Genomic DNA, 26,606 nt, shown 5'->3' on the forward strand with positions numbered 1-26,606 from the left:
AGCTTAAATATGACAGTCTTACATTTTATTAAAAACTATCATGAAAAGGTCTTTCAATTTAAGATTTTGATACCTGTAGACACCCTGGAATTTCATTCACCTCTATTGTTTTAAGGAGGAAGTAGAAATATCTCAGAAGCCTGGACAAATAAAACCAAAACTGTCTGCACAGTTTAATGCAACAACTAATATATTAAGAGAATCAATTTTCATTCTGTCAATAAAACCTCTTTGTCTTCGCAGACTCTCTGGAGTCAGTTTCCTACCGAATCTCCTCTGGAGACCCTCAGGGTTTGTTCTCTGTTCACCCAAAGTCTGGCCTGATCAGCAACGTTAAACGTCTGGACCACGAGTCGCAGCCGTACGCCCTGCTGGTTCTTCAGTCCTACACAGACACGTCTCCAGTTTACAGCACCACACAGGTCAACATCACCATCGCTGACATTAATGACAACTCACCTGTTTTCCCCAAAGTCAGCGACACCATCACTGTGTCCCAAAACACGCTCCCAGGGACAGTGCTCTTCATCGCTCATGCACACGATTATGACAGTGGCACCAACGGAAGAGTGCATTATCACCTGAAAAGTACCAGAAATGGTATGTTTTTTGTCGACCACAGCCTGGGGACAGTTACATTAAATCAGAGTTTACAGGTGGATCACCAGCTGAGGTACAGCCTGGAGATCGTGGCTAAAGACGAAGGCGAACCTTCTTTGAGCTCAACACTGACCCTCACTGTCAATGTGGACCGAACCACTGCTGAAGACGGCCTCGCCTTCGAGACGTTAGTGTACCAGGTAGAGATAGGTGAGGGCTACAGGAAAGATTCCAGGGTCATCCAGGTGAGGGCGCACCGGAGCCGCGGAGCTCACATGTCCAGCTCAGGCCTCACTTACTCATTGGAGGCAGAAGCCGGATTTCCTCCCGCTCCATTTCGGATTCACCCAAAGACTGGATGGTTGTATCTCTCCAATAATCTGGACTATGAGACTGAATCCACATTTCGTTTTCGAGTGTTGGCAACAGCCAGCGAGGCGTCACTGGTAAATATGACGGCTACAGCCACAGTTATCGTGCTGGTGCTGGACATCAATGACAACGCTCCGGTGTTCAGCAGCGATGTCTACTACTTCACTGTGTCAGAGGGGTCATCACCTCAAGGCCTGGTGGGAACAGTCCACGCCATGGATAAGGACTCTGGAAAAAACGCCCAGCTGTCCTACATCCTGCTCACAGATGGGAAGTTCTTTCGCATCAACGCTAAAACGGGTAAAACAAATCACATTAATAACATAATCAACTGGCATGTTTTATCATATATGGAAATCATTCCTTGATTATGTGGGACAGAGAATATCAAAAATTTTCTTGAAGGCATTTCATAGACCAAGAGATGATGGTTGATTGCAGTGAGGAGGCTTGGTTTTCTGTAATATTGTTTATTTATTCACTGTAATTTTTTTTCTTTTATGATATCTGATTGAAGGGCCTATGTGAGGGGAGGAGGGGGGTTCAGAGGGATTTGGCATGTTTGTGTGGAGGAGGGTTGATAAATGTAAAATATGTGTGTAAGTGAAAATTGTCATTTAGCCATCGTCACATTTTTGTTCTTCTCTCTACCCGTCCAGGTGAAATTATAAACTGGGTGGCGCTGGACCGGGAGCAGCACAGCCAGCACAGTCTGAAGGTGATGGTGACGGATCAGGGCCGCCCTCGTCTCAATGCCACCGCCACTGTTCACATCCTGGTCACTGACATCAATGACAACACTCCACAGTTTACACACCTGCCTGCCAGCAAGGAGCTCAGTGTTCAGGTAGACATGTTGGAAATATTTCCTAATAGATTATAGCACAAAACAAAATCTTTAAAATGCAGCAAAAAGGGCATTACTACTCTTCTTCTAATAATTGTATCTAATTTAATATGAGCCTGAGATCATGTGTTTTTTTTTTCATTTGTATAAGTGAATCACTAAATATGTTCTGTCTCTTTTGATTTATTTCTTTGATACAGACTTCTTCAACAGGAATTTTCGATATTATTATTATTACTATACTATTACTATATACAATTACTATTTACTATAAATTTACATTTCAGCACTTAGGTTACTAAGGGTTTACGTGTTGACTTACATGTTGTAACTAAAAATACATTTTTATCTTAGAAAGTGTAGTTGACAAAACATTTTCACCACAATAATTTTTAAATTATCTATTGCAGATATGGGCCGGTCTGCCAGCAGGATCCCTGGTCACAAACATGTTTGCCAGAGATTTAGATGCAGGAGAAAATGGAACAGTCACCTTCTCATTGGTGACAGGTGAGTTACATAAATTGCTGTAATGCACTTTAACTGTTACAATACTGCTGATGAGTTTCAGAGTGTCCCCATCTCGTGTCTCTCTCAGTTGGTTTAGAGGAGGAGCGTTTTGGACACTTTGAGATTGACAGTGAAAGTGGAGAAATCCGAACGACGGAGCTGTTCACTCAAAACGCTGCATCATACTACGCTCTGAGAATAACGGCCAAGGACAGCGGAGCCACACCTCTGGAGAACACGGCAGTCATTCATGTACAGGTACAGTCGTCCATTTCATACTGTTACTGCTGGATATACCTTGTACGTATTGATTTAGAGATGCAGAGATGAGTCTTAAATTGTTCAATAAATGATTGTATAACTACATGATTTTTTTTGTAATTCTCTTTTTTTTCTTATGTGAACATACAAGAACAAAATACATAACCAACTAACCATTAAGACATTTCAATTATGTGAAAAGCAAAAAAAGCAGATAAATAAATGAAATAAAAGGATAAATAAAGACAATAGAATGAACAAATAAATACGTGAAAAGAAAATAATGGAACGGTCCTTGAATACACTCCAGTCTATGTAGGCAAAGTACAGAGGCAAAAAATAAGCACAATGATGTGATTTTGCATTAGAAAAGCACACATTTCTAATGAACTTATATTAACAAAGTGTGATCAATGTGTTCAGCATGCTGATCCGAATCGTTACACACTGGAGAGCTTTTTTCCAACCACATGATTTGTTTCACTGCTTTTTTGTTGTTCTTTTTCTTCTTACTGCCTCATTTTTTAATGTTTTAACCTGTAATAGTTTTATATGAATTGTAAAATCTTAAATATTGTGAAAGTGAACCAACAAGCAAAATGACACTGCTTGTGTCTCACCTGCAGATTCATGGATTGGAGGCTCTGTACAGCCACTCTGACCATCAGATTGTGAGGCGTTTTACGGTGAAAGAGGACACGGAGCCCGCCGCTGTCATTGGCTCTGCCAGTGTTTCATATGAAGGAAGATTCCAGTATTCCATCTCAGAGGGTGACGGCAGCATCCACTTCGGCATCGATGGCTCCTCTGGTGACATTTACATTAACCAGCCGCTGGACTACGAGTCGGCCATGCAGTACTTCCTCATGATCCGAGCTGAAGACGTCGACGTCACTCCGGGAGCGAATGTGTCTGTGCTGGTCAGTGTGATAGTGGAGGATGTAAATGACCACACGCCCTGGTTCCCAGACAAACTGGTGATGTTTGGCCTGTGGGAGGACGCCGCGGTGGGATCGCTAGCTTTTGCGTTTCATGCCAGGGATGCTGACGCGACCTTTGCTAACAGTGCCCTCCACTACTCCCTGACCTTTGACCCTAAAATCAGCAGATCCTCATCACGCTTCCCCTTTCAGATCAACCCTCACACAGGGAGCCTGACTGTAACAGCACCTTTAGACCGGGAGACCACGCCCAGCTTCGCCTTCACTGTGACAGCCACCGACCAGGCGAAGGGGAGGGCCGAGCGTAAGCAGGCGTCAGTGACGGCTCAGGTCTTCCTCCTGGACGTGAATGATAACCGGCCGGTGTTTGTATCAGCGGACACAGCTCACGTGATGGAGGATGCAGAGGTGGGGAGTCTGCTGCATCATTTTGTGGCCATAGATGGGGATCTAGGTGAAAACGGGGTCGTCTCCTATGTCATCACAGCCGGAAACAAGAGAGGGTTCTTCACACTGGAGGAGAAAACAGGTGGGATTTTAACAGGCCATGATTAATCAATTACTGATGATCAAATGATAGTCCGGATATCGCTAGGTATCAGTACCCTGCTGTTTTAGCTTTACTAGTGCTATATGTCTGTGACAAGATGGAACAAATGCTGTACAGAAAAAAATAAGCACTGCTTGATTATTTTATTTAATAAATTAAAATAAAAAGTCCACAGATGTGTGTACAGTCCTAAAAGAGTTTGTAGTGCTTACATTGCATAGTTTGGCCATTGAACATACTGTGTTTCAATCTACTTTTTTTATGTGATGTGCTTGTAAGACAAATTACTATTAGCTTTTAAACCCTCAAATATTCATTGGCCTCCAAAATCCAGTATTGATGGTGACTAAATAAGCAGCAATCAAGGTTAAAAAGTTTCTTAAAAAGCATCCTGACCATTCTGCATGATGTTTTGTTTTATTGCATATCAGGTCAGAGAGTTTCATGCTACTTTCTCTTTCAAAAATGAAGGCATCATCATCTAAAAATCCATTGTCTTCCATCTTCTACAGGCCTCTTGTTTCTCTCGGCCCCTCTGGACTATGAGACGCAACGTTTCCATCGTCTGACCATCCGTGCAGTCGACCGCGGCATGCCCTCGCTCTCCTCCACCCAGATCCTGACAGTGGAGGTGGGGGATGTAAACGACCAGTCGCCTGTCTTCAGTGAGAGCATCTATAACGCCAGTGTTGCAGAGAACAGAGATCCTGGAGAACCAGTGGTCAGGGTCTCTGCCACTGACAAAGATTCAGGTAATAATTGTTAACAGATTTTTTTTTGTTTAAAGGGATGCTATACAGGAATTGTTGGTCACTGTAAATGCATTCAGATTTGGCGCCTCCTCCTTACACTGCTTAGCAAGCCACTATTGTCGCAGCCATACATTTGTAGTAATAAATAAGCTGATACTTAAAAAAACTGTCGTCACCTACCTGTCCAACAGAAAACAGGCCAACTCCATGCCGCTCTTCATTCTCTCCCTCAGTGCTCGCCAGCAAAAGCAAAAATTCAAGCCAACTCCATATTTACTCTCATTTTGAAACAAAATAATCTCAACCCAAAATTCACTTGCTTGCTTTTTGCAGAGCTTTCAACCACATGATCTGTATCAGCTCAGTCATGCTGTTATGATGTTGGTTGAGATTGACTATAAGACTTGAGGGAAGTTCATTTTTAGGTTTATTTGATGACTGAACTGAACCAAGTCCATGACAACTGGGCAAACTCCACTTGCTCTGATGATAACCATGAGATGAGATTAAAAGCTGTGGGGGGAAAAATTGAGTTGAGTTGCTTATTTACTCAAAATATGAGTCACAGTTTTCTTCTTGTTCTTGTTTTCTTGATTGCAGTGCATACAGTCCAAGAAAAGTACTTTCTTTCCACTTAAAAAGGACACCCACATGTTTTTCTATTGCAGTGATTTTAAAATACAGATACCGTAAATGTTTGGCTTGACACAAATACAGAGAGAGCATTCTTGCTTTTCAGAATAAAGAATGAACAAGGATGACCTTAAGCTCCCACTGATGATGGCATCTGAATTATATCTAAATCTCCCTTCTGCTGATTTTATGAAAACAGAGGATGTTGCATGTTGTGCAGGTTGTAAAAAGTGTGCTGTTGAACTAAATCTTCAACTATATAGCCCCCAAAGACTGGTAATGATGAGGAATTAAAGATAAGTTATAGCTTTTTTTGCCCCAAGGAAAATTGTTATGTAGTAGTTGCAGTACAAATTTGAAAGAGTGCACATACAGAAAAACTAACATAACAGTGGGCGTAAAATTTAACAACTAGGTAACAGTAAAATGTAAGTAAGGTACAATCCAATATATACAATGCCAAAACAAGTTAGTAGTGTGGATGAGGTTGTTTTTAGCACTGTTTGTATACATTGTCAGAGATGAAGCAGTTTGCGTAAGAGATCTAGAGTAGATAGTTAATACATAATGTTCATGAATATGGCCATGGTATTTCCTTTAATGTCACATAATTGCACATTATGTCCTGAGGAGTAATGAGGAGTAATGACAAGAATCAAGTGTAGTCTGACATAAACTGAAGAGTCTGTTTTTCTCTAAAATCCCAATTATGTTTTATTTGACAACTGTTCAATGAGCTGCAGTTTTCAACCAGTAGCATTCAAATTTAGCCTAAAATGTGGAAGTGGAGATGGCAGTGTGCCTCCAGAGTGCCTAGATGGCAGCACTAGCATCCGTCCGTGAGGCCGAACAGCCTCCAACCACAGACTCAGTATGCATAAAACCACATAGTGACAAACAGAAATAAAATTGAACTAAAAAACTAAATGTCTGAGCTCCAAAGTAATGATGTATTTATAAATTATGAAAACATGGTTATATCTTTAGTTTTCCTTTCTGTGGCATTTAAACCTGTTGTAATATCTAAAATACTACGAGGGGAAAAGAGGAAATTCCCCAACAACATTTCTCTGTTTCAGCAGAAGTATAACGGTTGCTTTTTATTATCTTTAAAGCATAGTACCACATGAAAAAATACAGTTGAGCAGCAGCTCTCTCTGCCATGTTTAGGTTAAACCTCAGCCCTGCAGTGAATCAAGGTTATCGTCTGTTTTGTTTCACTCCATTAGCAGTTTAATTGAAACCAACCCCTGCCCCTTTTTCCTCGTGTGTTGTTCCATTTGTGTCTTTTCCACGTGCTGCGTTCACTGTACATCGCAGCAAATCTCATTCATCTAAACCCTAATCATATTCACAAATCTACACGTCAGTCCTGTTTATTTTAACACGTTGTGCGCGGGGCCTCCTAAATCCCATTTCATCTCGTCATGTTGACAGTACGAGTCCTTTTAAATGCCGGAGGTGGAGGGCATGTGGCAGCAGGATCTGTACAGGAGAGGTTTCGATGTGAACTAACATTCTTGGGGGTGAGAATTGTCCAAGAACAGCAAGCACACAGCTCCTCTGGGAGATCTGGAAGGTCCTCTCTCATGATGATTTCCATAATCCAAGCCATCTGTGCCAATAGGCGCCGTGTTTTCATCTGTCTCCTCAAATCGCCTCGTCTGGCAGCTCAGCCCGCTCTCCTACCAGTCTTATTTGATTATCATTTGTGCTGCTTTTTCCCTTCACGACGCTCCCCAAAGATGACCATTGTTTTGTGCCAGTGTTGGATCCAGTTTCCATGTGTTGGAGTCAGTCAGAGGAGATGTGCCATATCAGCGAGTGTGACAGCTAACCCTTGTGTTACTCTGTGTGTCCTGGATTTCACATTGTTGAGAAAATGCTCAGATGTTCACAGGGATTTTTCTTTTTTTTTTTTTTTTTCTATAGCTCATTCCGTCAGTTTGTTGGTTGGTTGGTCAACAAAAACTTCACCTCTCTTTGGTGTCATTATTTTTTGCCTGAGGAGGCTGGAATCTGGTGTAAAGGCCAAGTGTGTTTTTGTGTCATGCCAGTCGGCTGTAAGGGGGGAGGGTTGCAATGAAAGTGGACCATAACAAGAAGGCATATAACTTCCAAATTGACAAAAATGCTAATGATTTTGTGGAAAGCTTCGTCATGAACTTAAGAACAGCTGATCAACTGTACATACCACTCAGGAAAACAAGGCCACGCATGAATACAGAGACAGTTTTATTATTCATAGAGTTCTTTTAAGTCACCATAAGTCCAGTTTATAATGTACACATTTTGTATCTCTTGTGCTGAAGCTCTCTTAAACCTTACAATTTATTCTCAGAAGTATGAAGAATTCACTGTCTATGTTTTAAGAATAAGAACATTTAATGACGAATACCCAACATGATCTTATATTCTGAGTCACAGAGTAAGCTAAGTTTTGTTGGTCTGCAGAAAAGACCTTCTAAATTGTTCTGTGAAGCTTCTTGGCATTCACAAATGTTCACTCAACACACTTTTCAGACAGTTAAAAACACCTTTTCTAATGAAATGGGAGTCAAACCAGTTATAAAATCACTGGCAGTGATGTTATTATCTCAACATACAACACCATAGAGAGTTGGCTCACTGAAATTACACTAAAAAACATATTTTTTCACTTAGCTCAAGAAATAAAAATATATATATATACAGCTATAGAACAGGCCGTCAACAGTTTTCAGAAACTTGTTTAAGGAGAAAATAGTTTCATTGAAAACTGATCACATCAAGGAAAAGTGAACTCTAATGACGGCATGATGCAGATTTGCATTGCTTTTTCATCTTTCAGCGACACCTGAGGAACACATAGCTTTGACACAGTTGTACAACTGTAAAGCTCCTGATACTGAGATGATATTTTTCTGTAGAAGCTGCTAGACAATGATAAGCTTCGCCACAGTTTGCACTTTCAAGGCTAACTTTAGTCTGTTGGTTTATGTGTGGCAGCCGGTAGAAAATCCATGTAAGCAGCAGGACCAGATAAAGCTTTTGCTCCCCTCTCCATTTTTTAAAGGTGACAAATGACACTGTGTGATTAACTTTACCTCATGGTTCTGTTTTCAGTTTGGCATCAGATAAGGCCTGTCTGAAACCGAAGCAGCCATGAGCATGAACTGACCTGATGAGGTGCTAAACTGAACCTCCAATAAAGAAGAAAGAAACGTGTCAGTCTTGATTAAACACTCATACATTATAGAAGTATTATCTTGTTTTAAACATGAAAAAACAAATGGATGAATACTGACTGCTTTTTATGGCTTATTCACTACAAAGGTAACATGAAATTTCTCATTTATAATCACAATAGAAAAATGACATCTGGCAAAGCTTTTACATTCAAATTAAAGAACATTTTTGTATAGAATTTCATATTAACTATACAGCAAGAAAAAGGCAGAGGTGCCTTTCCTGGCTAATGAGGTTGGCACCAAAAGTTTAGCTAAAGAATGCCATGTTGTTTTGATTGTTTAGCAATTTTTTTTTTTTTAAGTGACAGCTGTGACGGAGCACCTGGTGTCCGTCATAGGACATTTCTCTCTAAATGTTTTCCTTTTAAATTTTAAGTGGATTCATCATCTTCAAAGTACATATGTGGCACCATGTAGTGCAGGATCCTTAAACAAATCAATCAGTAACCATAATAATAATCACAATCATTAATTGTTCTTTTCTGTGCTTATTTTGGTAATTTTCCTCACATTCTGTGAAATGAGGATTTGTTTTACAGTGTTACTCCAGAGCGTGTAAAACACACATTAACCTCCTGTGTTCCTCCCTCAGAGGAGAACGCTGTGGTGTGGTACAGCCTGTTGCCAGGCCCCGGCTACGAGCTTTTCAGCATCAACCCATACACCGGTCTGATCACCACCACCTCCTACCTGGACAGAGAGCAGCAGCATCACTTCACTCTCAGAGGTAAAACACACACTCCCCATTAAACCTCTTACACCTGAGAAATGGAGGTATGAAGAGAAGCAGTGCTCTGAAACACACTATTAATGTTGGCAAGCAGTTTGATCATGTATTTTACTTCAAGGGTGTTGTGTTACTTGTTAATAAATAAGGTCTAACCCTGTGAAGATAGCGTCAAAAACACATGTGCTTTGAGATAACAAGGTTATCGCAACGTTAGCGCTGCATGAAGCCAAAAAAGTTCAGCTTCCCAGATGTAAAATTACCTGGATCATCTGCATCATTAGGGCCACAGAGCAAGCCTTGTGCAGCTAACTTTAGGTTTAACGAACTTTAATGAGGACGAAATGATTTGATCTTGCAGCTCTGCTAGACTTTTGAAATGTTATCCGACTAAATAAATCAAATTCTGATAATGATTTTATTTTGCTGGGGTTGCTATGTTAAAAACAAATGTAGCCAGCATTTACAGACATCTCTTTCACAATGTGAGCCTGTGGGGAAAAAAGTCTTTTTGGGCTCAATGGCATCAAATGCTGAACCCAGAAATTGTAATTTCAGTTTGGCCACCATGTCATATTGGCTTCAAAGCCTTTTGCTTTTTCAGGGAGGCTTGATAATGTTGGGATGCATCAGGATTTGCTTGATTCAGTTCAGCAAGCGTATGGAGTGTTTGAACACGTTTCCTTTTGCTATAATTAATCAGAGCAGCATGTTGCAGAGTCAGTGGAGTGAGAAAAGAAAACTATCCGGGTTGTTACAAGTTGAGAAAAGAAGTGACAATCAATCTCGACCAGGTGCTGATGGGGGCATTGCGGGTCAGACACCAGGCTGAAGTTAGTTTCATTATCACCAGATGGACAGATGCTTCAAGTTTGCATAGAGTTGATGTAAGTTTAAATTTTGTACGAAACAACCTGTAGTATTATAATGCCTGTGATCAGGTTTTCCTGAATGAATTATGTATTTTAATGAATTCCCCTTCAGTGTGAAACTGAGGATGTAAGCACAAGCAACTGTTCGAAAGCCTGTGACTCTCTTCTTTGCTTCTTGGCTTCACATTTAAGTGGATCCCTGGCTCAGATCTTATACCAAAGGGTTATAAAAATATCTAAAGCCTAAAGCTGCTAAAACAAAATGTATAAAGTCTATATCAAACACAGATATTTCTCTCATTCTCTGTTTCTTATTCTCCTCTCTTGCCATGCTTGGCGGCCAAAGTCATAAAGAATTCTTTTGTATGAAGGCAACATAAACCAGCAGATTGATTTATGTTGAGGAAACAGTAGACTTTTAAAGGGCTGAGCTACAGTATATCTAACCTCTGCTGACTGCACCCTCTGCCTTTTGAAGTGTTTGCTTTCACTCTCTTGTGGCATACACGGCAATTACATTCAAACTATTCTGCAGTGTTTAGTGATAAACTGCTTTCAGATGTTTTATCATAATATTTGTACGGTCAGCAGTATGATGAACAATTAAATATAATAACAAAATATAATAACAGGAGAGCCGGAGGGTCTTGAAATTGTGCCAGAATCATGCAGGGCTTTTTGGGAAATGCAGAAAGACGTGGGGACAATTATCTCTGGCTCTAGATACATTTGTAAAGAAATAAAATGAGTTCTTTTAAGCATCTATAAAAAGCTGGTGCCATATGTGTTTTGTTGACTGGATTATTGTAATACTGTGGGTCTGTGCTGCTATTAAAAATCGAATCTGCCTCCAGTCTTTGATCACCAGAGATTGAGACTGAGATGTCTTAAAAAAGTACATTTTCAATACACTTTTACATGTAATATTTATGTTTTCAGTATAAACCATGAATTATTGTTGAAGGAGCTCTAATAATAGTCTGTGGCCTCTTTGAGCTGTTTGCCAAGTTGTATTTCATATTTATTTGTGTTGGAGGCATGGCTCCAAGTCTGTTGGTTCATCCACCACCATCTCACCAGCATTTGGATGATTTTTCAAGAAATTTGGTACAAATATCCATGTTTTCCAGAGCGTGACTCCTAAAACACTGTCAACGCCTTGAGCTTTCCTCCAGCACCATCCAGCACAAAACTAATAGCATTCCCATCAGCTGTTTAACAATTACCAAATGTTAGCATGCTAACATGCAAGGAACAATGTCTGCATATAAAGATGGACAACATGTGTCTGATGGCATTCATGACAGCTTTGTGTGTCAAACAGTGTGCTTGCAATCAATGGACAGTTGAGTTGGACGGGTTTAGGGGCAGGAGCTCAAGGCCGCTACTGTTCAGATTCTGGCTCTAAATTATGTAATCGTTGCAAGCTGGTGGAGACACATCGTCAGTCCTCACATAGCCCAGAGTCTATGGCTAAGACGATAAACATGGTAACATTAATGTACCTGCTGAACATGTCAGGGGTGTCATTGTAAGCATGTTAGCATGTTAATGTCACGACAGCCTCACAAAGCTGCTAGCATGGCCGCAAACTCTTATTCCTGTTCAGACAGAAAATAAAAAACACAGATTAGAGGCCTCACGGGGGCCGAGTGGTCAAGACACATACTGTGACTGTCATGTCTGGTTCAATTACTCATTTATTATCAATATAAAATAATTTTGAGTTTCCTACAGTGATCACAAGGCGTGAATTCCTTTCAATGCCTTCTGCAGTCCAGGCTCGTGACAGCAGCACGCGGCCTCTGTCGGGCACGGCCACAGTGCTGTGCTCTGTGCTGGATGACAATGACAACCCTCCAGAGTTCATGCAGACATCCTTCCAGATCAGCCTGCCAGAAAACCTGCCTCCTGGGGTGGTCCACACTGCTCAGGCCTCTGATCCAGACCACGGAGAAAATGGAACCATACACTACTCAATTTTAGGTGAGAAACCCAGATAATGCTCTGCATATTTAGCTTTTTGGGTTACTGTTTTATAGTTTTGGCTAGCATTTCTTTTGGTAATAACCTTATATTGCAGAGTTAGTTTCAAGTTTCAAAGCTTGTAGACATTGTGAAAAAGAAGTTCATGGGGGAAAGAAACTAAGCAAACATACAGGTTTTACACAAACCTGAAGGTAAGACAAACTAATTTTGAAGAGAAAATGGAGGCAAATTATAAAATTACTACCCTGTACTACCCTGCCCTTCCCTAACTGTCCACCGTAAACATCCATCCCATGTTAACAGACCATGTTACCAGTTCAGCTTTGTTATTGTTGTGCATGCTATGTTTTCTGTGCAATGAGGGATTATTTCATTTCAGGTTTTACATTAAATAAAGTGGTTTAGATGATTTGACTAAATTGTTATTTGGATTACAATCTATGTAAATGTCTCACTGCTCTCGTCTAACGTAGTCATAACAGTTTTAGCAATTTTGGTGAGTACATAATCGATGGAAATGAATGTTATTTACTGAAAATGTCCTTTATTTCTATCTTTAGGTGAGGACTACAGAGGTCGCTTCACCATCAACAGCCACACAGGTGCTGTCAGCACTACACAGGTCCTCGACCGTGAGGAGAGGCAGAATTACACACTCACAATACAGGCCCGTGACTATGGCCCCACCCCGCTCAGCTCCTCCACCCAACTCCAGCTGCTGCTGCTGGACCAGAACGATAACATTCCCTCCTTCACCCGAAAGAGCTACCACGCCTCCATCAGTGAGGGCCTACCTGCAGGAGCGGAGGTCCTGCATGTTAGCGCCTTTGATCCTGACGAGGGGTCCAATGGGGACGTGTCCTACTCTCTAACAGAGGACAGCAGTCAGGGGGCCTTCTCAGTGGACGCTTTCACAGGTGTGATCCGCACCACAAGGTCTCTGGACAGAGAGAGCAGGGCTCAGTACACCCTCAGAGCTGTGGCCACTGATGGCTGCACTCAAGGACCACTGAGCGCCGCCGCATCTGTGACAATACAGGTGGAGGACGTGAACGACAATGTGCCAATCTGTGAGCAGAATCCCATTAACGCATGGGTTTCCATGAGGATGCTACCAAACCAGATAGTTACCATGGTGACAGCAACAGATGGTGACCAGGGTGACAACGGGACGATACACTTTATGTTGTCTGATGAGGAAAACCTGTTTGACATCAACAGCGAGACAGGAGAGATTTCACTGAGAAGACGAGTGAGAGCCGGTTTCTCTGGCAGGAAGCTGCAGGTGGTGGTTTCAGACCGAGGACGACCTGCTTTGACCTCCACCTGCCTGGTGTTCATCCATCTGAAGGGAGAACACGAAGGACTGCAGTTCAGTAACAAAGTGTACAACGCTACTGTCAAGGAGAACAGTAGAGCTGGTATGTTTTACTCCCTCCGTTCCTTCTGTTTACACAAATTCACTCTTAGAAATAAAGGTACTGACTAGAATCAAATAGGATTTTGGATTCTCCCCATAAAATAACCCTTTTTGGTTCTTGGTAGACCTTATGGGTTCTAGCTAGAACCAAAAGGATTCAGCTTGTCCCCATAGAAAAACCCTTTTTGTTCCTGGTGGAACACTTGCTGCCAAGAACTCAACACCAAAGGGTTATACCTAGATCCATGTGTGAAAGGTTTCAGCCACAACTCCCTATGAAAGGTTCTCCAGATAACCCTTCTATGTGAGATGATTCCAACCAGAACCCTGTCTGGGGGTTTCATCCAGAACTGTTCCCGCTTCTAAGGGTGCTAACAAAAACTAACCCAGGGGTTTCAAAGGAAAAGCTTTTTATAGTCCAAGAGTTTCATCCCAGAACCCACGCAGTGAGGCTCTAAAGAAGTATACAGAACCAAAAATAAAGAAGAAAAAACAATAAAAGAACCAAAACTCGGCTACAAAATAGAATCAACTACAAAATTTGAAGTACCAGGTATCCACAAAAAAAATTACATTTGAGTATTTTAGGGTGAGGATCCTTTAACACCTGTGCTTTTTTAACAAGAACCCCTTTTGGAACTTTCTTCCAAAAGGGGTTCTTGGATGAAAATGCTTCTTAACGGAACCCTTGGTCTCACAAAGAACCCTTGAGGAACCCTTTCAAAGGGTTTTTAAGAAGCAAATGGTTCTGGGCAGAGCCTCAGCCCGTCAGGAAAAACACGTTTGGAACCCCTATTTCGAGAGAGTGTACCATTAAAATCCTCATCAACCCTTCCACTTTCTCTTCCTCAAGGTACTTGGATTGCAAAAGTGGAAGCCAGTGACCAGACCAACAGCAGACAAAGGATTACATACACCATCTTTAGTGGCAACGAGAATCATATTTTCTCCATCAACCGTCACACGGGTAAAAAAAAACCAAAACAAATCAAAAACGTTGCTTTTGTGCTTTTTTCTTCAGTACCTACAGTCGATCCAAGGTTGTTACTAGAGTCCACTGGTTATGATTAGCAGATGGTGTTCTTGTTATGTATTTACAAGAGCAAGTCATGCATGCTTTCATCATTGAAGTTATGCTAATAGCACAAAATTTCATTCAGTCATCCATTTTATTTTCCACAAAAGTATCCAAAGAATAGCTTTTGATTTTTAGTCCTCAACATTGTTTATTTTTTGATCAATAAGCGTTCAGTCCAACAATGGGCTCCTTTTATTTAAAATGGGCTCGTCTTTAAAATGCACTTTCAACCTATGTGGATTATCTGGTTGTTTGTATGCGTGCATTTCCTAAAGAATTATGATTGTTGCCTGCCTCATTTTATCATAATCTACCCCAAACTCTCTTTTGGATTCCTGTCTAAATAAAGCAGACACAGTTAGGCTTAAATACACAATATTATACTGACGTAGAGCTCAATATTTTTTTTAGGGTTACCACAAAAACTTGAACCTAAAAGTGTTTCTGTCAACACCTTTTTAAGAGATGAGAAGTTATGTTTTTATTTCCATTACTTTGCCCTCATTTTCCCCCGACCTGATAAAAACACCAACCGTAGTACAATGGGTTATACAAGTCTCTTATGTTGGGTTTGCACAGTATTTGGGGTAAAAGATGTATAATGTATCATATCTTTTTCCTCTCTTCCAGGTGAGATCCGTGTGCAGAAAGACAACTCTCTGGATTTTGAGGTGAGCCCTCAAATCCAACTGGTGGTGCTGGCTGACAGCGGGCTGCAGACCGCTCACTGCAGGGTCTCCATCAGCCTGCTGGATGTCAATGACAATGCACCAGTATTTGAACATGGCAGCTACAGGACAGCTGTCTGGGAGGGGCAAGTGCACAACACCTACATCATGCAGGTAGTTACTATCAATATTTATGCACTCTTTGACATTGTCAAACAGGTATTTAATACATTTCAGTTTTTAATATTTGGTAATAAGATATGAAATATTTTCTGCAGGTATTTGCGTCTGATCCTGACAGTGGGATGAACGGGCAGATTGAGTACTCCATTGTGTCCGGTAACCCTAACGAAGCATTCGTCTTGGACTCTGTTCGTGGGATTCTTGCTACTAATGTCTTACTGGACCGCGAGATCACCCCCTCATACAAGTGCGTCCACCATACATATTAAAAAAGTATTATGTAACCATCTTTGTCTTATAGTCGAGACAAACTACATCAGTATGTTTCTACATACGAAATAGAGGGCACTGTCAAAGGTAGCCTTTGAGTTTTCTAATGACTGTTTTTTTTGTCCATATACAAAGGTAAACATTAGATGTTAGATGTTAATTTTTTTTTAAGCATCAAACTATTTAGCAACAGTTATTTTTTTTGCATTCAACAAACGCACATCCCATCTGTCTGTGCCACTGGCATACAGTCAGACCCCGGTGCAAAGTGTAGTTCTTGAACGTCAACAAAATAATGATTGTTTCACCTTTGTCAGGAGTCAGAGGCCAGGCCTCTGTTAGTTTAAATTAGTTTTAATGGGGGCTAAATTCCTGGTGTGTGTGTGTGTGGTCACAGTGAGAGGGCGACATGATTTGAGACCAGTACTTACAGTGCATGCAGATTGCAAATGGTGGCAGTAGGGCTGCAGTCAACACTTATTTTGATTATTTATTAATCTGTTGATTATTTTCTCAAGTAATGGATTTGTGGTTTGGTCTATAAAATGTCAGAAAATGGTGAAAAATGTTGAGAAGTATTTCCCAAAGCCCAAGATGACACCCTCGACTTGTTTTGCCCACAAGCCAAAGATGTTAAGTTTACTATTATAAAGGATTAATGAAAACCAAAATGTAATATATTTGCATTTAAAAAGCTAAGACCAGAAAATATTGACTTTTTTTAATTACCTAAACTAATTCATCAATTATCAAACTAGTTGATTAATTGATGAATTGACAACCAATTGATTAATCTTTGCTTTAGTTGGCCATTTTATTATAAAATTGTTGACAGCAAATTGCAGACAAATATGTAAGGCCTACAGGGTTCCTGCAAGCTCATACATGGGTTACTAATGTAATTAGTGAAACTTCTATTTACTACTGTAAATGATTGAGAGGAAATAAGCTCATATTGAATTTTGATAAGTTGATGAAGTAGGTCACTGATCCTGATCAAGAAATTAAATTATGACCGTGCACTTCCTGTATTTTCTTCAGCAGGAAGTTGATATCCTGACACAGCAGAAGTACTACTCTGTAATTTTTACTTTTTCAGCAAGTGAAAGTAGAATTGCTGATTTCAGAATTGATTCGATGTAAAAAAGCTCTCTAAGATCTGTCATGTTGATTTTACTTTTAAAAATCTAGGAAACCGATTGCCTTCAAAAAATGTAAGTAAATATAACTATTAATCTTAATTTATGTTTACTTTAAGTGGGCTTACTTTAAGTTTACTCAAAATTCAGTTATTTCATTTTGTGTTAAGTTTTAGCAACTTCAGTAAATCAAGTTTACTGTTCCATATATCTGTATTCTGTCGGTTGCATACTAGTCAGTCGTATTTGTATTTTCTTGAGAAAACTAAACTCACAGATCTCCTAATATCATCATTGGCAAAATCCACCTTGTCATGATCAAGTTAAGTTAAGTCTTGATCATGACAAGTCTAAGACTTGTCAGATTTTACAGTGTACCCAAAACAATCTCCTCAATTCTGTTATTGATAGTGACTGACATGATATGTAAAATAACATAATACATCAACACACCGTCCAGGATATGCAAAATGGCATCATTTGTTCACTACTTTTTTGGTACAGGCTGGTTCTGCAGGCAGCAGACAGGGGGGACCCTCCGCTCAGCACCACCACCACCATCAGGGTCCAAGTGGTGGACGTCAATGACAACAGCCCTGCCATCCCCCCCATGGAGCCTGTGGTTATAGCAGAGAGTAAGACCAACCCGGACTGCTCTCAATGACAAACACGCTTTTACCATCTATGTTCTTTGTCTATTTGTGGACTTATTGCGACGCCCTCTGTTTTACTGTAGATCTGCCGGCAGGTTACATGGTCACCCAAGTGACAGCAAACGATGTGGACCTGAGCTCAGCTATCACCTACAGCTTCTCAGACAACAGCAGCACCAATGCTCCCTTTGCTATTGACCGATATACTGGTGTGATCACCCTGACTCGAGCCCTGGACTATGAGGAGCAGACAGAGTACACCCTGACAGTCTGGGCGTCTGACTCGCTCCACCAGACCAGCGGAGAGGTCAAAGTTCAAGTGCTTGACGTCAATGACAACGCTCCAGTCTTCACCAAGGTCTCCTACCAGGTACAGATGATATATTTCTAAGTATTTATATTTAAAAAGGTAAAAGGACACTTGGTTGGTGTCACCAAGCCAAAAATAAAACAGTATATACATGTTGCCACTGTAATATGACAAAAGGAACAAGCTTATAACAAAGCTTCCTTAATTCAAGATCGTTAAGTGGTGATTAATGTTAAAGATCTCCAGATGCTCTGCGGTTTTGTTCCTCCGTTCGACATCATCTTCACATGGGACGTAGAACCACATTGACAAGTAAGCATGGGATGCATATTCCATGGTTTGTATGAATCAGATCATTTATATCACATCACAGGTCTATATATCCTTTATATTCTTTGTTGTGAACTATCGGCATGTTTTCTTGCTAGAATCACTCATGGTAAAATGGACCAGACACTGAAACAATCACATCAGATTGCAAGCAAGCCATGAAACCCAGGATCACAGCACGTCCTGTGTGAACAGCTCAATTGTTTGACATGGGTGTGGAAGGAAGCGGACAGTACTCCACAGAAAATTGGCGTCATTTGCAGTGCTTCCGCATTCAGGGTGAACCTGGCATAAGACTGGGGCTGTCCATTTGTTGAATCATGTATTAAAAAAGTTAACTAAAAAGACAAATCAGGTGTAAAACGTTATATACTGGTCAAAGTGATTGTTTTTAGACAACCCAAAAGTGTTTCCTAAAAATGCTGTGTGTGTTCACAAACCTATTTTTTTTAAGTGGTATGCGACTGAATTTACAGGAAACATTACAATCTTGCTGCAGATGTGACACATCATTTGTTCTCTCTTCAAGGTGGAGCTGTCAGAGTTGGTCTCAACAGACACGTTAGTTTTGTCAGTGTCCGCTACCGACAGAGACTCTGGACTCAATGGAAAGATCACCTACAGACTGCTTTCATCTCCTTTACAAGGCTTTTACATGGAGCCAGAGAAGGGTAAGAACAGCTTAACTCATGGGAAAGACATCCTGCAATAGCTCTGAAATGAATGTCTCTGACATTAAACCCATGCAGTGCTTATATATACTAGAAAATATTGAAAAGAGAGAGGTTAAGAGGTCACCAGAAGGATAAAACAATGATCCAAAATGTATTACAGTTCCTCTGCAAAAGACATTACCTCAAGCTTTACAAGTTTTATGACTTATGACTGTCTGGTGGTCTGATTTTCATATTCATCCCTCTCATTCCCTCCATTAAAATCAGATTTTCTGGCACAGTTAAAGCAGCATCCGCCAAAGAAAAGGGCACAGAGAAAGCCTTTGCCTGGTTATGAGCAGCACACAGTATCAGGAGTTACTGAGAGCTGTCATTCTGCCAGCAGCAGTATATTTCTCCAGTGTTTATATTTTTGTAGTCTTGGATGTGCAAGTGAGTTCATTGGACAGGGGGAAAGAGAAGCAGCAGAGAAGGCAATTAGAAGCCATTGAGATAAAGTGCTTTGGAGGAGCCATGCCTATCCTATTATCTTCATTTTTAAAATTTCTAAACCCAAGAAAGAAGATAAATCCTACAGAGCTGACAGGAACCCCCCAACCCCCCCAACCTCAGTTCTGGGCAGTATTTTCCACTCAAGTATGATTTATGGGCTTCTGTCATGTCTGAACTCCAAAGTTTAATATCAAAGACGTGTATTTGCCCATGTTTTGTGGTGAGGAGCACCAATGGAAAGTGAAAATTGCATCAGTGTTGACTGAAGCTCTCTAAATCCAAAAATTTAATATGGTGCTTTTTGTGGTGCGGTGCCTCTTGGTTTTTCCGTGCCTATTTGTTTCACAAACAATAACTGGTGCTGCTTTAGAGTACAGCTCAGAATTAATAAAGTCATCAAGTAGAAAAGTTTAAGTGGATGGGAAGTGGAACAATAAATTGGATGGACAAACACTTAATTGTCATCCAAGAGGAACATTTGCTCTCATAGTCTGCACATGGATTTCATTAAAGAATAGTCACACAGGAAATGATGTTGTTTTGTGGTGTCTAATGACAAGGACAATTTTGATTTAACTCTCAGTAAATTGTCATATAAGCAGACATGTTTTATAGTTCGTAATCTGAAGAGAAACTAATCCAGGAACATTCTTTGGATTTGCTGAACCATCTGTTTGAGCAATTGAATATAGTTTTATATTAGAGAGACCAAATGTCAGGTCTCCCTTGAAGTTTCTATACCATGTCAGCAGTTTTGTTGTAAGACCACATCAACATATGTAATGTATATATAATATCGTATAATGTTTCGATAAAAGTGAAACAAATTTTAGTTTGTTTGTTTTTTCAGTGCCAGAAATCGTCTTGTAAAGTTGTTCTGGCAAATCTGTTGGCAAAGCAACATCAGCATTCATTTGGAGTCACGTTTCTCACAATTTGAAAAAACCTCAATCCAGTCGTCCCTCTCCTTTTAGCTCGGTTTTACTCTCTATCAATTCCTGACAGAGACTGCTGGCTCTTTGGCATGCTGGGTGCTATGATCATGTCTAACTTTGTCTGTCTGTTCTGTCCTGGACACATAGTGTACAACAATTAGTTAAAAGTAGCAAAAAAGTTCCATAGAGCTAAGGAAAGTTTGGTGGTAATTGTTTGTCGATTTAGTCGATTTGTGCAAGTCACACAAGTTAGGTAATGTGATATTTGGTCAAATGTATTGGCTAAAATCACACATTCAAGTACCTTTCTTTGTGAGTTTTGTAACGACGTGTAAGGTTGGATGTTGTGGTGGTCGTATCACTGTTGAGCTGCAGGTCTTGCAAACTGTTGCTCTCTGATATAGATGTTCTCTTAGAAATGTTCTCTTCTCTAAACTGTCATCAACAAACATAATGCTTGAATACAAATTTTATTGTTTTTGGTCTAGTTCTCTCCATAAAAGCTGCTTTTTTGCAATGACCGATGCTGGTCTACCGTGTATTCGTGGGTTGCCATGTTTGCGTGCACTGCACTAGAAATCACCAGTCATGTTTAAAAAAGAAATATAACTTCTCAATATCTCAATTGCAAATTTTTAATTAAAAAGTCAAGTCCTCTCTAGTCATTTGTCTCAAGCTTAAGTTAAGTCTTTTGTCAGTGTTAGTCAAGCATATCTCCAGTCCTCAAATTTGCGACTCAAGTCTAACCTTAAACAAGTGACGAGACGCGAGTTCCGCATGTCTGTCAATAACTCTTTCACATTGCGCCGTCTTTGGATGCATTACTATTGGAAAAAATATTGTGGGTTAAAAAAAATGCATTCATTCATGAACACGTTTTGTCTTGAAGGGTCTGTTTTCACCAATAAGCCCTTGAAGGCCATCACAAACAGCAACATGATCCATCTTCTGGTTGAGGCCAAAGACGAAGGCGACCCTGTGCAATCTACTGTGACCTCCATAGACGTGCTGATTCTGGACACCAACGACCATGCACCTTCATTCCACCAGGACATGTACACCCTCACTGTCCCAGAGGACACGCCTACAGACACCACCCTACTGACTATGTCTGCAGAGGACCAAGACTGGAGTCAGGAAAACACCCATTTGGACTACAGCATCATCAGAGGAAATGAGGAGAGGCGATTCTGTCTGGAAGTAAAAATGGTTCAGGTTGAGAATCAGATGAGAAATGTAGGTAAACTTGTTCTGTGTAACCCTTTAGACCGCGAGACCACGGAGAGTTATGCACTAACAGTGGGCGTGTCTGATCGCGGAACACCTCCACTAAACAGCTCTGCTGTCGTTATGGTGACTGTGACAGACTGCAATGACAATGCCCCCATCTTTTCCAGTACAGGATACCATGCACAGGTGAGTGAAAACAGCCATGTAGGTACCAGCCTGGTCCAGGTCAGTGCTCAGGATCCTGACCTGGGAACCAACGGTCTGTTGCAGTATGACATTGTCTCGGGGAACAGCAAAGGTCACCTCAAGCTAGACCCTCAGTCTGGCATTCTGGTGGTCAACCACTCGCTTGATTATGAGGAAAACTCAAAATATACCCTCACCATTCGAGCATCTGATGGCAGTGAATCATCTGATGAACGTAAAGTGGCTTTTACAGTGGTCTTCATCACAGTGTTGGATGTAAATGACAACACTCCATACTTTATGTTTCCTGTTGTTAACTGCTCTGTACTGGAGAACCTCCCAGCGTTTACCCACACTTGTTCCATTCACGCTGTTGACAATGACTTAGGCCCTTACGGCCAGCTCACATACTCTATTGTGTCTTCCTGCTTTATGGACTATGGCAGTGGCAGCCCTGAGAAGAGGGAGGCCTTTGCTATCGACCCCTTAACCGGCGACATTCACACCAGACAGACCTTTGATTACGAACGTGAGAGTGAGTACTGCTTTGTAGTGGAGGCCAGGGACAAAGGCGACAAAGCAGCTACGGTGAGAGTGCAGGTGTCCATAAAGGGAGTGGATGAGTTCAGTCCCATCTTCACCCAAAACCGGTACCATTTCCTGTTGCCAGAAAACGCCAAGCCTGGAGAGACAGTTGGTTACGTGATGGCGATGGACCATGATGGAGGGGTGGACGGATTGGTGGAGTACTCCCTTATGAAGTCATCACCATTTTTCTCAATAAACAAAACAATTGGTGCCATTTTTGTGTCAGGGCCTGTGTATCGCAGGAGAGGCGGGCATGCTAGTGAGGACATGGTGGAGCTGGTGGTGTCTGCAGGTAGTCCCAGAATGGGCTCCAGGACCACTGCCTGTCTAGTTTTTGTCAATATCTCCAGCTCAGCAGAGGCACTCACTGGGGTGCCTCTTGATGCGCACATGCTCAGTTTGAGTGTCTCGCTAATCATGTTTCTCCTTGTCCTTCTCATTTTTGTGGGCTTGGTTCTCAGGTACAAAATCAAGGAAGCGGCAATCAAAAAGGCCGCTGCCATTGCTGCGAACTTGAACCATGGCACAGGCTCATTTGGTAGATCCAGTAGCCACAGTGGCATATCTCTCCAGGAGATTAAACGGCCAGGCATCTTGGTGGCCAAGAGGGACGTAGCAAACCTATACAATCAGTCAGACTCCAGTGGTCGTGGATCAGCAGAAGGTGAGACAGCTGAGGACCAGGAGATCAAGTGGATAAATCAGCACCCCTGCCGCAAAAGAGATGAATCTGTACCAGGCAACCAGGCCACAGAGATCCCGGACTCTGCTCTACCTGGAGACAATATCTCCTGCCACTCTATCGATGTAGGGCCGGAGCATATTTTATCCATCAATAAACGTTTAGTCTCAGGGATGGCCAGCACAGAAAGCCTCCATCACTTCAAAGAGGAGGGAGGAGGTGAGGGACTACTTCCTGCAATACTTAGGGTAAGGGATTTGGAGGAGAGCATGAGGACGAATGGGTACGCTCCGCTTTCGGATGCCCAGGCGTCTGCAGATTCTCTGTCTTCACTTGTGTGTCTGGAGGAGCAGCTGCAGGGCAGCTACAGCTGGGACTACATTTTGGACTGGGAGCCACGCTACCAGACTCTGGCCTCCGTCTTCACCGATATCGGGATGCTCCCTGATGAGGAGCTTCAAGGCGGCCGTGAGGACCTAGCAGCAGAGGCAAGCTGTCTCATGTACCCACCGCCTCTTATAACAGGAGTGGCTCAGCCTGGCATTAGGACTGTACCTCCACGAAAGCCGGGGCGTGTGCCAAGCTTGAGACGGAAGCCCTCTTTCCCCAAATATGCATATTCCCCCTTAGCCAGGAACACAGGACTTACCCCTTCAGCCATGACACCCACTTTCTCTCCATCACTGTCTTCTCTCACCATTAGGACCCCGAGTGCCTCACCAGTTGTCTCTGACACCGGGGTGGGAGGTATCAGACTTGACTCAGGACCCCTCACTGCAAGCCTGTTGGAGGCGGAAATCCAGGTGTAGGCACAAACTTTGATCAGGTTTATCTGTAACATTAAATTTCATCTTCGTTTCACCATCTTAAGGTATTTCCCTTAGTGTTTTTAAGGGACACAGTGTTGTTGTGAGTTTGGTTTATTGAGAACATTCTGACTTATTCATGAAATACAACATATCAAACGTTTTCAGAGATAAAGCAATAAAGTCCTGGACTGATTTCCACGGTTCCCTTTTTTACGGTTTTAGGCTCATGAGTGTCATAAGTTTAGTCTCAAAGGGGCGATACCAGGCAAAGTTGTCATTTGAACGTCATGTTGTCATTTAATTACTTAGAATGAGGTTGATTTCATAACTCACTTCTGTTATAAAACAAATATCTGGAAATGCCTACACTCAGCCTTGCACTTTGAATAGAAGCAGATGTTCGAGTTGGCAATTAATTATTGAATGTTTTATTGTAAACATGTTTATATGTGCATAAAATGAAACACTTTGTTATGGCAGTTGGTTGCAGCCTCTAAATGAAAACCTTTCAAGGTTGGTTTAACTTTAATAAGCAGAGAAAGGCAACATTGTTTTGTGGTTGAGTCTATCTAGCTGGAATCATAAAGCCCAGGGTTTTGAATACAGACCCATATTATCCTCCCTCCCTCCTCTTTAATATATTCTGCCAGTAAAATGCCAAAAAATGACAAACAGAACTTATTTTATTCCTTCAGTCTCGGACCGTTCTTAATTTCCATGTGATATTGTTCAATTGTTCAAAGCTAAAAGGGTCATTGAGGCTTATGCCCTCAAAACCCCAAAAATGAGGGATTCTTCACTGACACTAATTTCATCCGGATTAAAGAAATGGGATTATATTGTCTTGCTGTCACTGGTCAGCATGATGGCAGATTTCCACAAACCACTTCTAGGTTGTGGCTGTTTTAGTTTTTCTTATGAACAGAAATGGTCTGTTTCCGTCATGATTGTTTGTGTGTGCTGACTGTAAACAATAGACACCCTGTTAATAAACAGCACTTTATGTACCATTTCCAGAAAATTGTAGTTTAAGTATTAATACATTTGCAAACAAATTTGCAATAAAGAAACTTTCCTCTGTATTTTCTTGGCTTGATCATCTAAAAGTTGTGATGTTGTGGTACCCATGGTCATTTCAGGATGATTTATCAGCTTGTTATATGTGTATAGCGTTGAATTAAAAAAAAAAAAAAAAAGATTTCTCACTGCTAGTGAGAATAAGTAAAATGCAACAATAATGAAAACATAATTCTGAACATTCAGGAAATACTCAAATAAAAGGAATAATAAAAGGAAAAAGTGGAAAATATAAAATAACGAAAATTAGCTCATTAGCATGGGTGGTTAATGAGACAATGGGCTCCTGGGCACAGTTACACAAACGCCCCACCACCTCTCCTACATAAGAGCAGGGCACAGACTTGGTGGCTCTTATGCATATTTTGGTGGTATTGTGTCTCTCTGACATCATTTTGTGTCTCTTTAAGATCATTTTGTCTCAGTAGTTTTGTGTCTCACAATCATTTTAGGTTGTTTTGTGTGCCTTTGTAATCATTTTTGCTTATTAGTCATTCTGTGGTTGTATTGACCATTTTTGTAGTTATTTTGTGTCCCTTTGCAGTGTCTTTGCATCTCTTTGTGGTCATTATGAGGCTCTTTGTGGTTGGTACATGTTAGTTTGAGTGACATTTTGTAGGTGAAAGCCAAGGGGGAAGGGGGGCTGATATTTTGGGCTTCTGGGCCTGTGCCCAGTAGGCCATTTTAGTAATGAATCCATGATCATTAGATGTATTTTTACCACACAGAGCTGAGAATTCACTGCTGCATAAAATGTTAGTATTAAGTTCTTCTCTTTAAAATATATCATAGATTTTTTTTTATTGCTTTTTTATGGCCAGTTTTTCATGAATTTATTTTCTGCATGTCCACCCCTCAGTTTTTTCCTGTTTTTTTCCTCAACGAGTATCCAAAGTGAAGCAAATACTGCATTCCACATGTTGGAAACGCCATAGTTAAAAGCCAAATCTTTTTGTACTTTGTTTTCCTTAAATATCTTACTAAGTTGCTTCGAAGTATAGAACAATGCTGTCACATAAAGACTACATCATGCTTGATTGAAATCTGAATTTGTAGTCATATTCGTTTTACTTATTTTTTAATCAATCTAACACTTGATGCTATTAATTAAGGTTTAATTAAGGTCTTTGCTGCCTGTAACAGTGACCTGAACATCTCAAAGTGCTGCTTCTCTAAGAAAAGTAAAGAAATACAAAGTGATTCAACATGGCTCCACTTGGTCTGCTGTTAATCCAAATGCACCGCCCTCTGGGAACATATGAGCTGAGGAAGCTGAGGAGCTAAAGTCTTTATCAGATAGTTTCATGAAACATAATAAACAGTCAGGCCCTGAGTGTGTCCTGCATGTAGTCTCTGATAGGTGCGTAATTATTTATTGACTCAGTTCACTCTCTCCTCTGCACCTCGGTGGGTTTTGACAAGCCCTGTGCTCCTCTGTATTTGTGATTTCAGCGGGTCCTTGGCCTCAGGATCACGGTGATGGAAGAGATCTCTCGCCATATCAGATGATCTGGTCAAACAAGCTTCTGTGTCTCGGCACACAGCTCCGCAGTCCTCACAACTGCTCAGTGGATCTTTATCAAATACTGCCTGTCAGT

General features: G+C 41.1%; 1 protein-coding gene across 1 annotated transcript in view; it reads left to right on the forward strand.

Moving 5' to 3' along the window:
• Positions 1 to 23,931, forward strand: part of dchs2 (dachsous cadherin-related 2) — a 37,348-nt gene extending 13,417 nt beyond the window's left edge. The window contains exons 5-20 of the mRNA XM_042484299.1: positions 244 to 1,272; positions 1,632 to 1,819; positions 2,230 to 2,329; positions 2,418 to 2,587; positions 3,217 to 4,060; positions 4,594 to 4,833; positions 9,289 to 9,423; positions 12,072 to 12,281; positions 12,845 to 13,705; positions 14,558 to 14,671; positions 15,413 to 15,624; positions 15,729 to 15,880; positions 17,547 to 17,677; positions 17,779 to 18,065; positions 18,865 to 19,006; positions 21,326 to 23,931. Coding sequence (XP_042340233.1) covers positions 244 to 1,272; positions 1,632 to 1,819; positions 2,230 to 2,329; positions 2,418 to 2,587; positions 3,217 to 4,060; positions 4,594 to 4,833; positions 9,289 to 9,423; positions 12,072 to 12,281; positions 12,845 to 13,705; positions 14,558 to 14,671; positions 15,413 to 15,624; positions 15,729 to 15,880; positions 17,547 to 17,677; positions 17,779 to 18,065; positions 18,865 to 19,006; positions 21,326 to 23,931 — 7,421 coding nt within the window. The remainder of the gene's footprint in view (positions 1 to 243; positions 1,273 to 1,631; positions 1,820 to 2,229; positions 2,330 to 2,417; positions 2,588 to 3,216; positions 4,061 to 4,593; positions 4,834 to 9,288; positions 9,424 to 12,071; positions 12,282 to 12,844; positions 13,706 to 14,557; positions 14,672 to 15,412; positions 15,625 to 15,728; positions 15,881 to 17,546; positions 17,678 to 17,778; positions 18,066 to 18,864; positions 19,007 to 21,325) is intronic.
• Positions 23,932 to 26,606: the final 2,675 nt, after the last annotated feature.

This window comes from Plectropomus leopardus, chromosome 4, assembly GCF_008729295.1.
Source record: "Plectropomus leopardus isolate mb chromosome 4, YSFRI_Pleo_2.0, whole genome shotgun sequence".
NCBI classification, from domain to species: Eukaryota; Metazoa; Chordata; class Actinopteri; order Perciformes; family Serranidae; genus Plectropomus; species Plectropomus leopardus.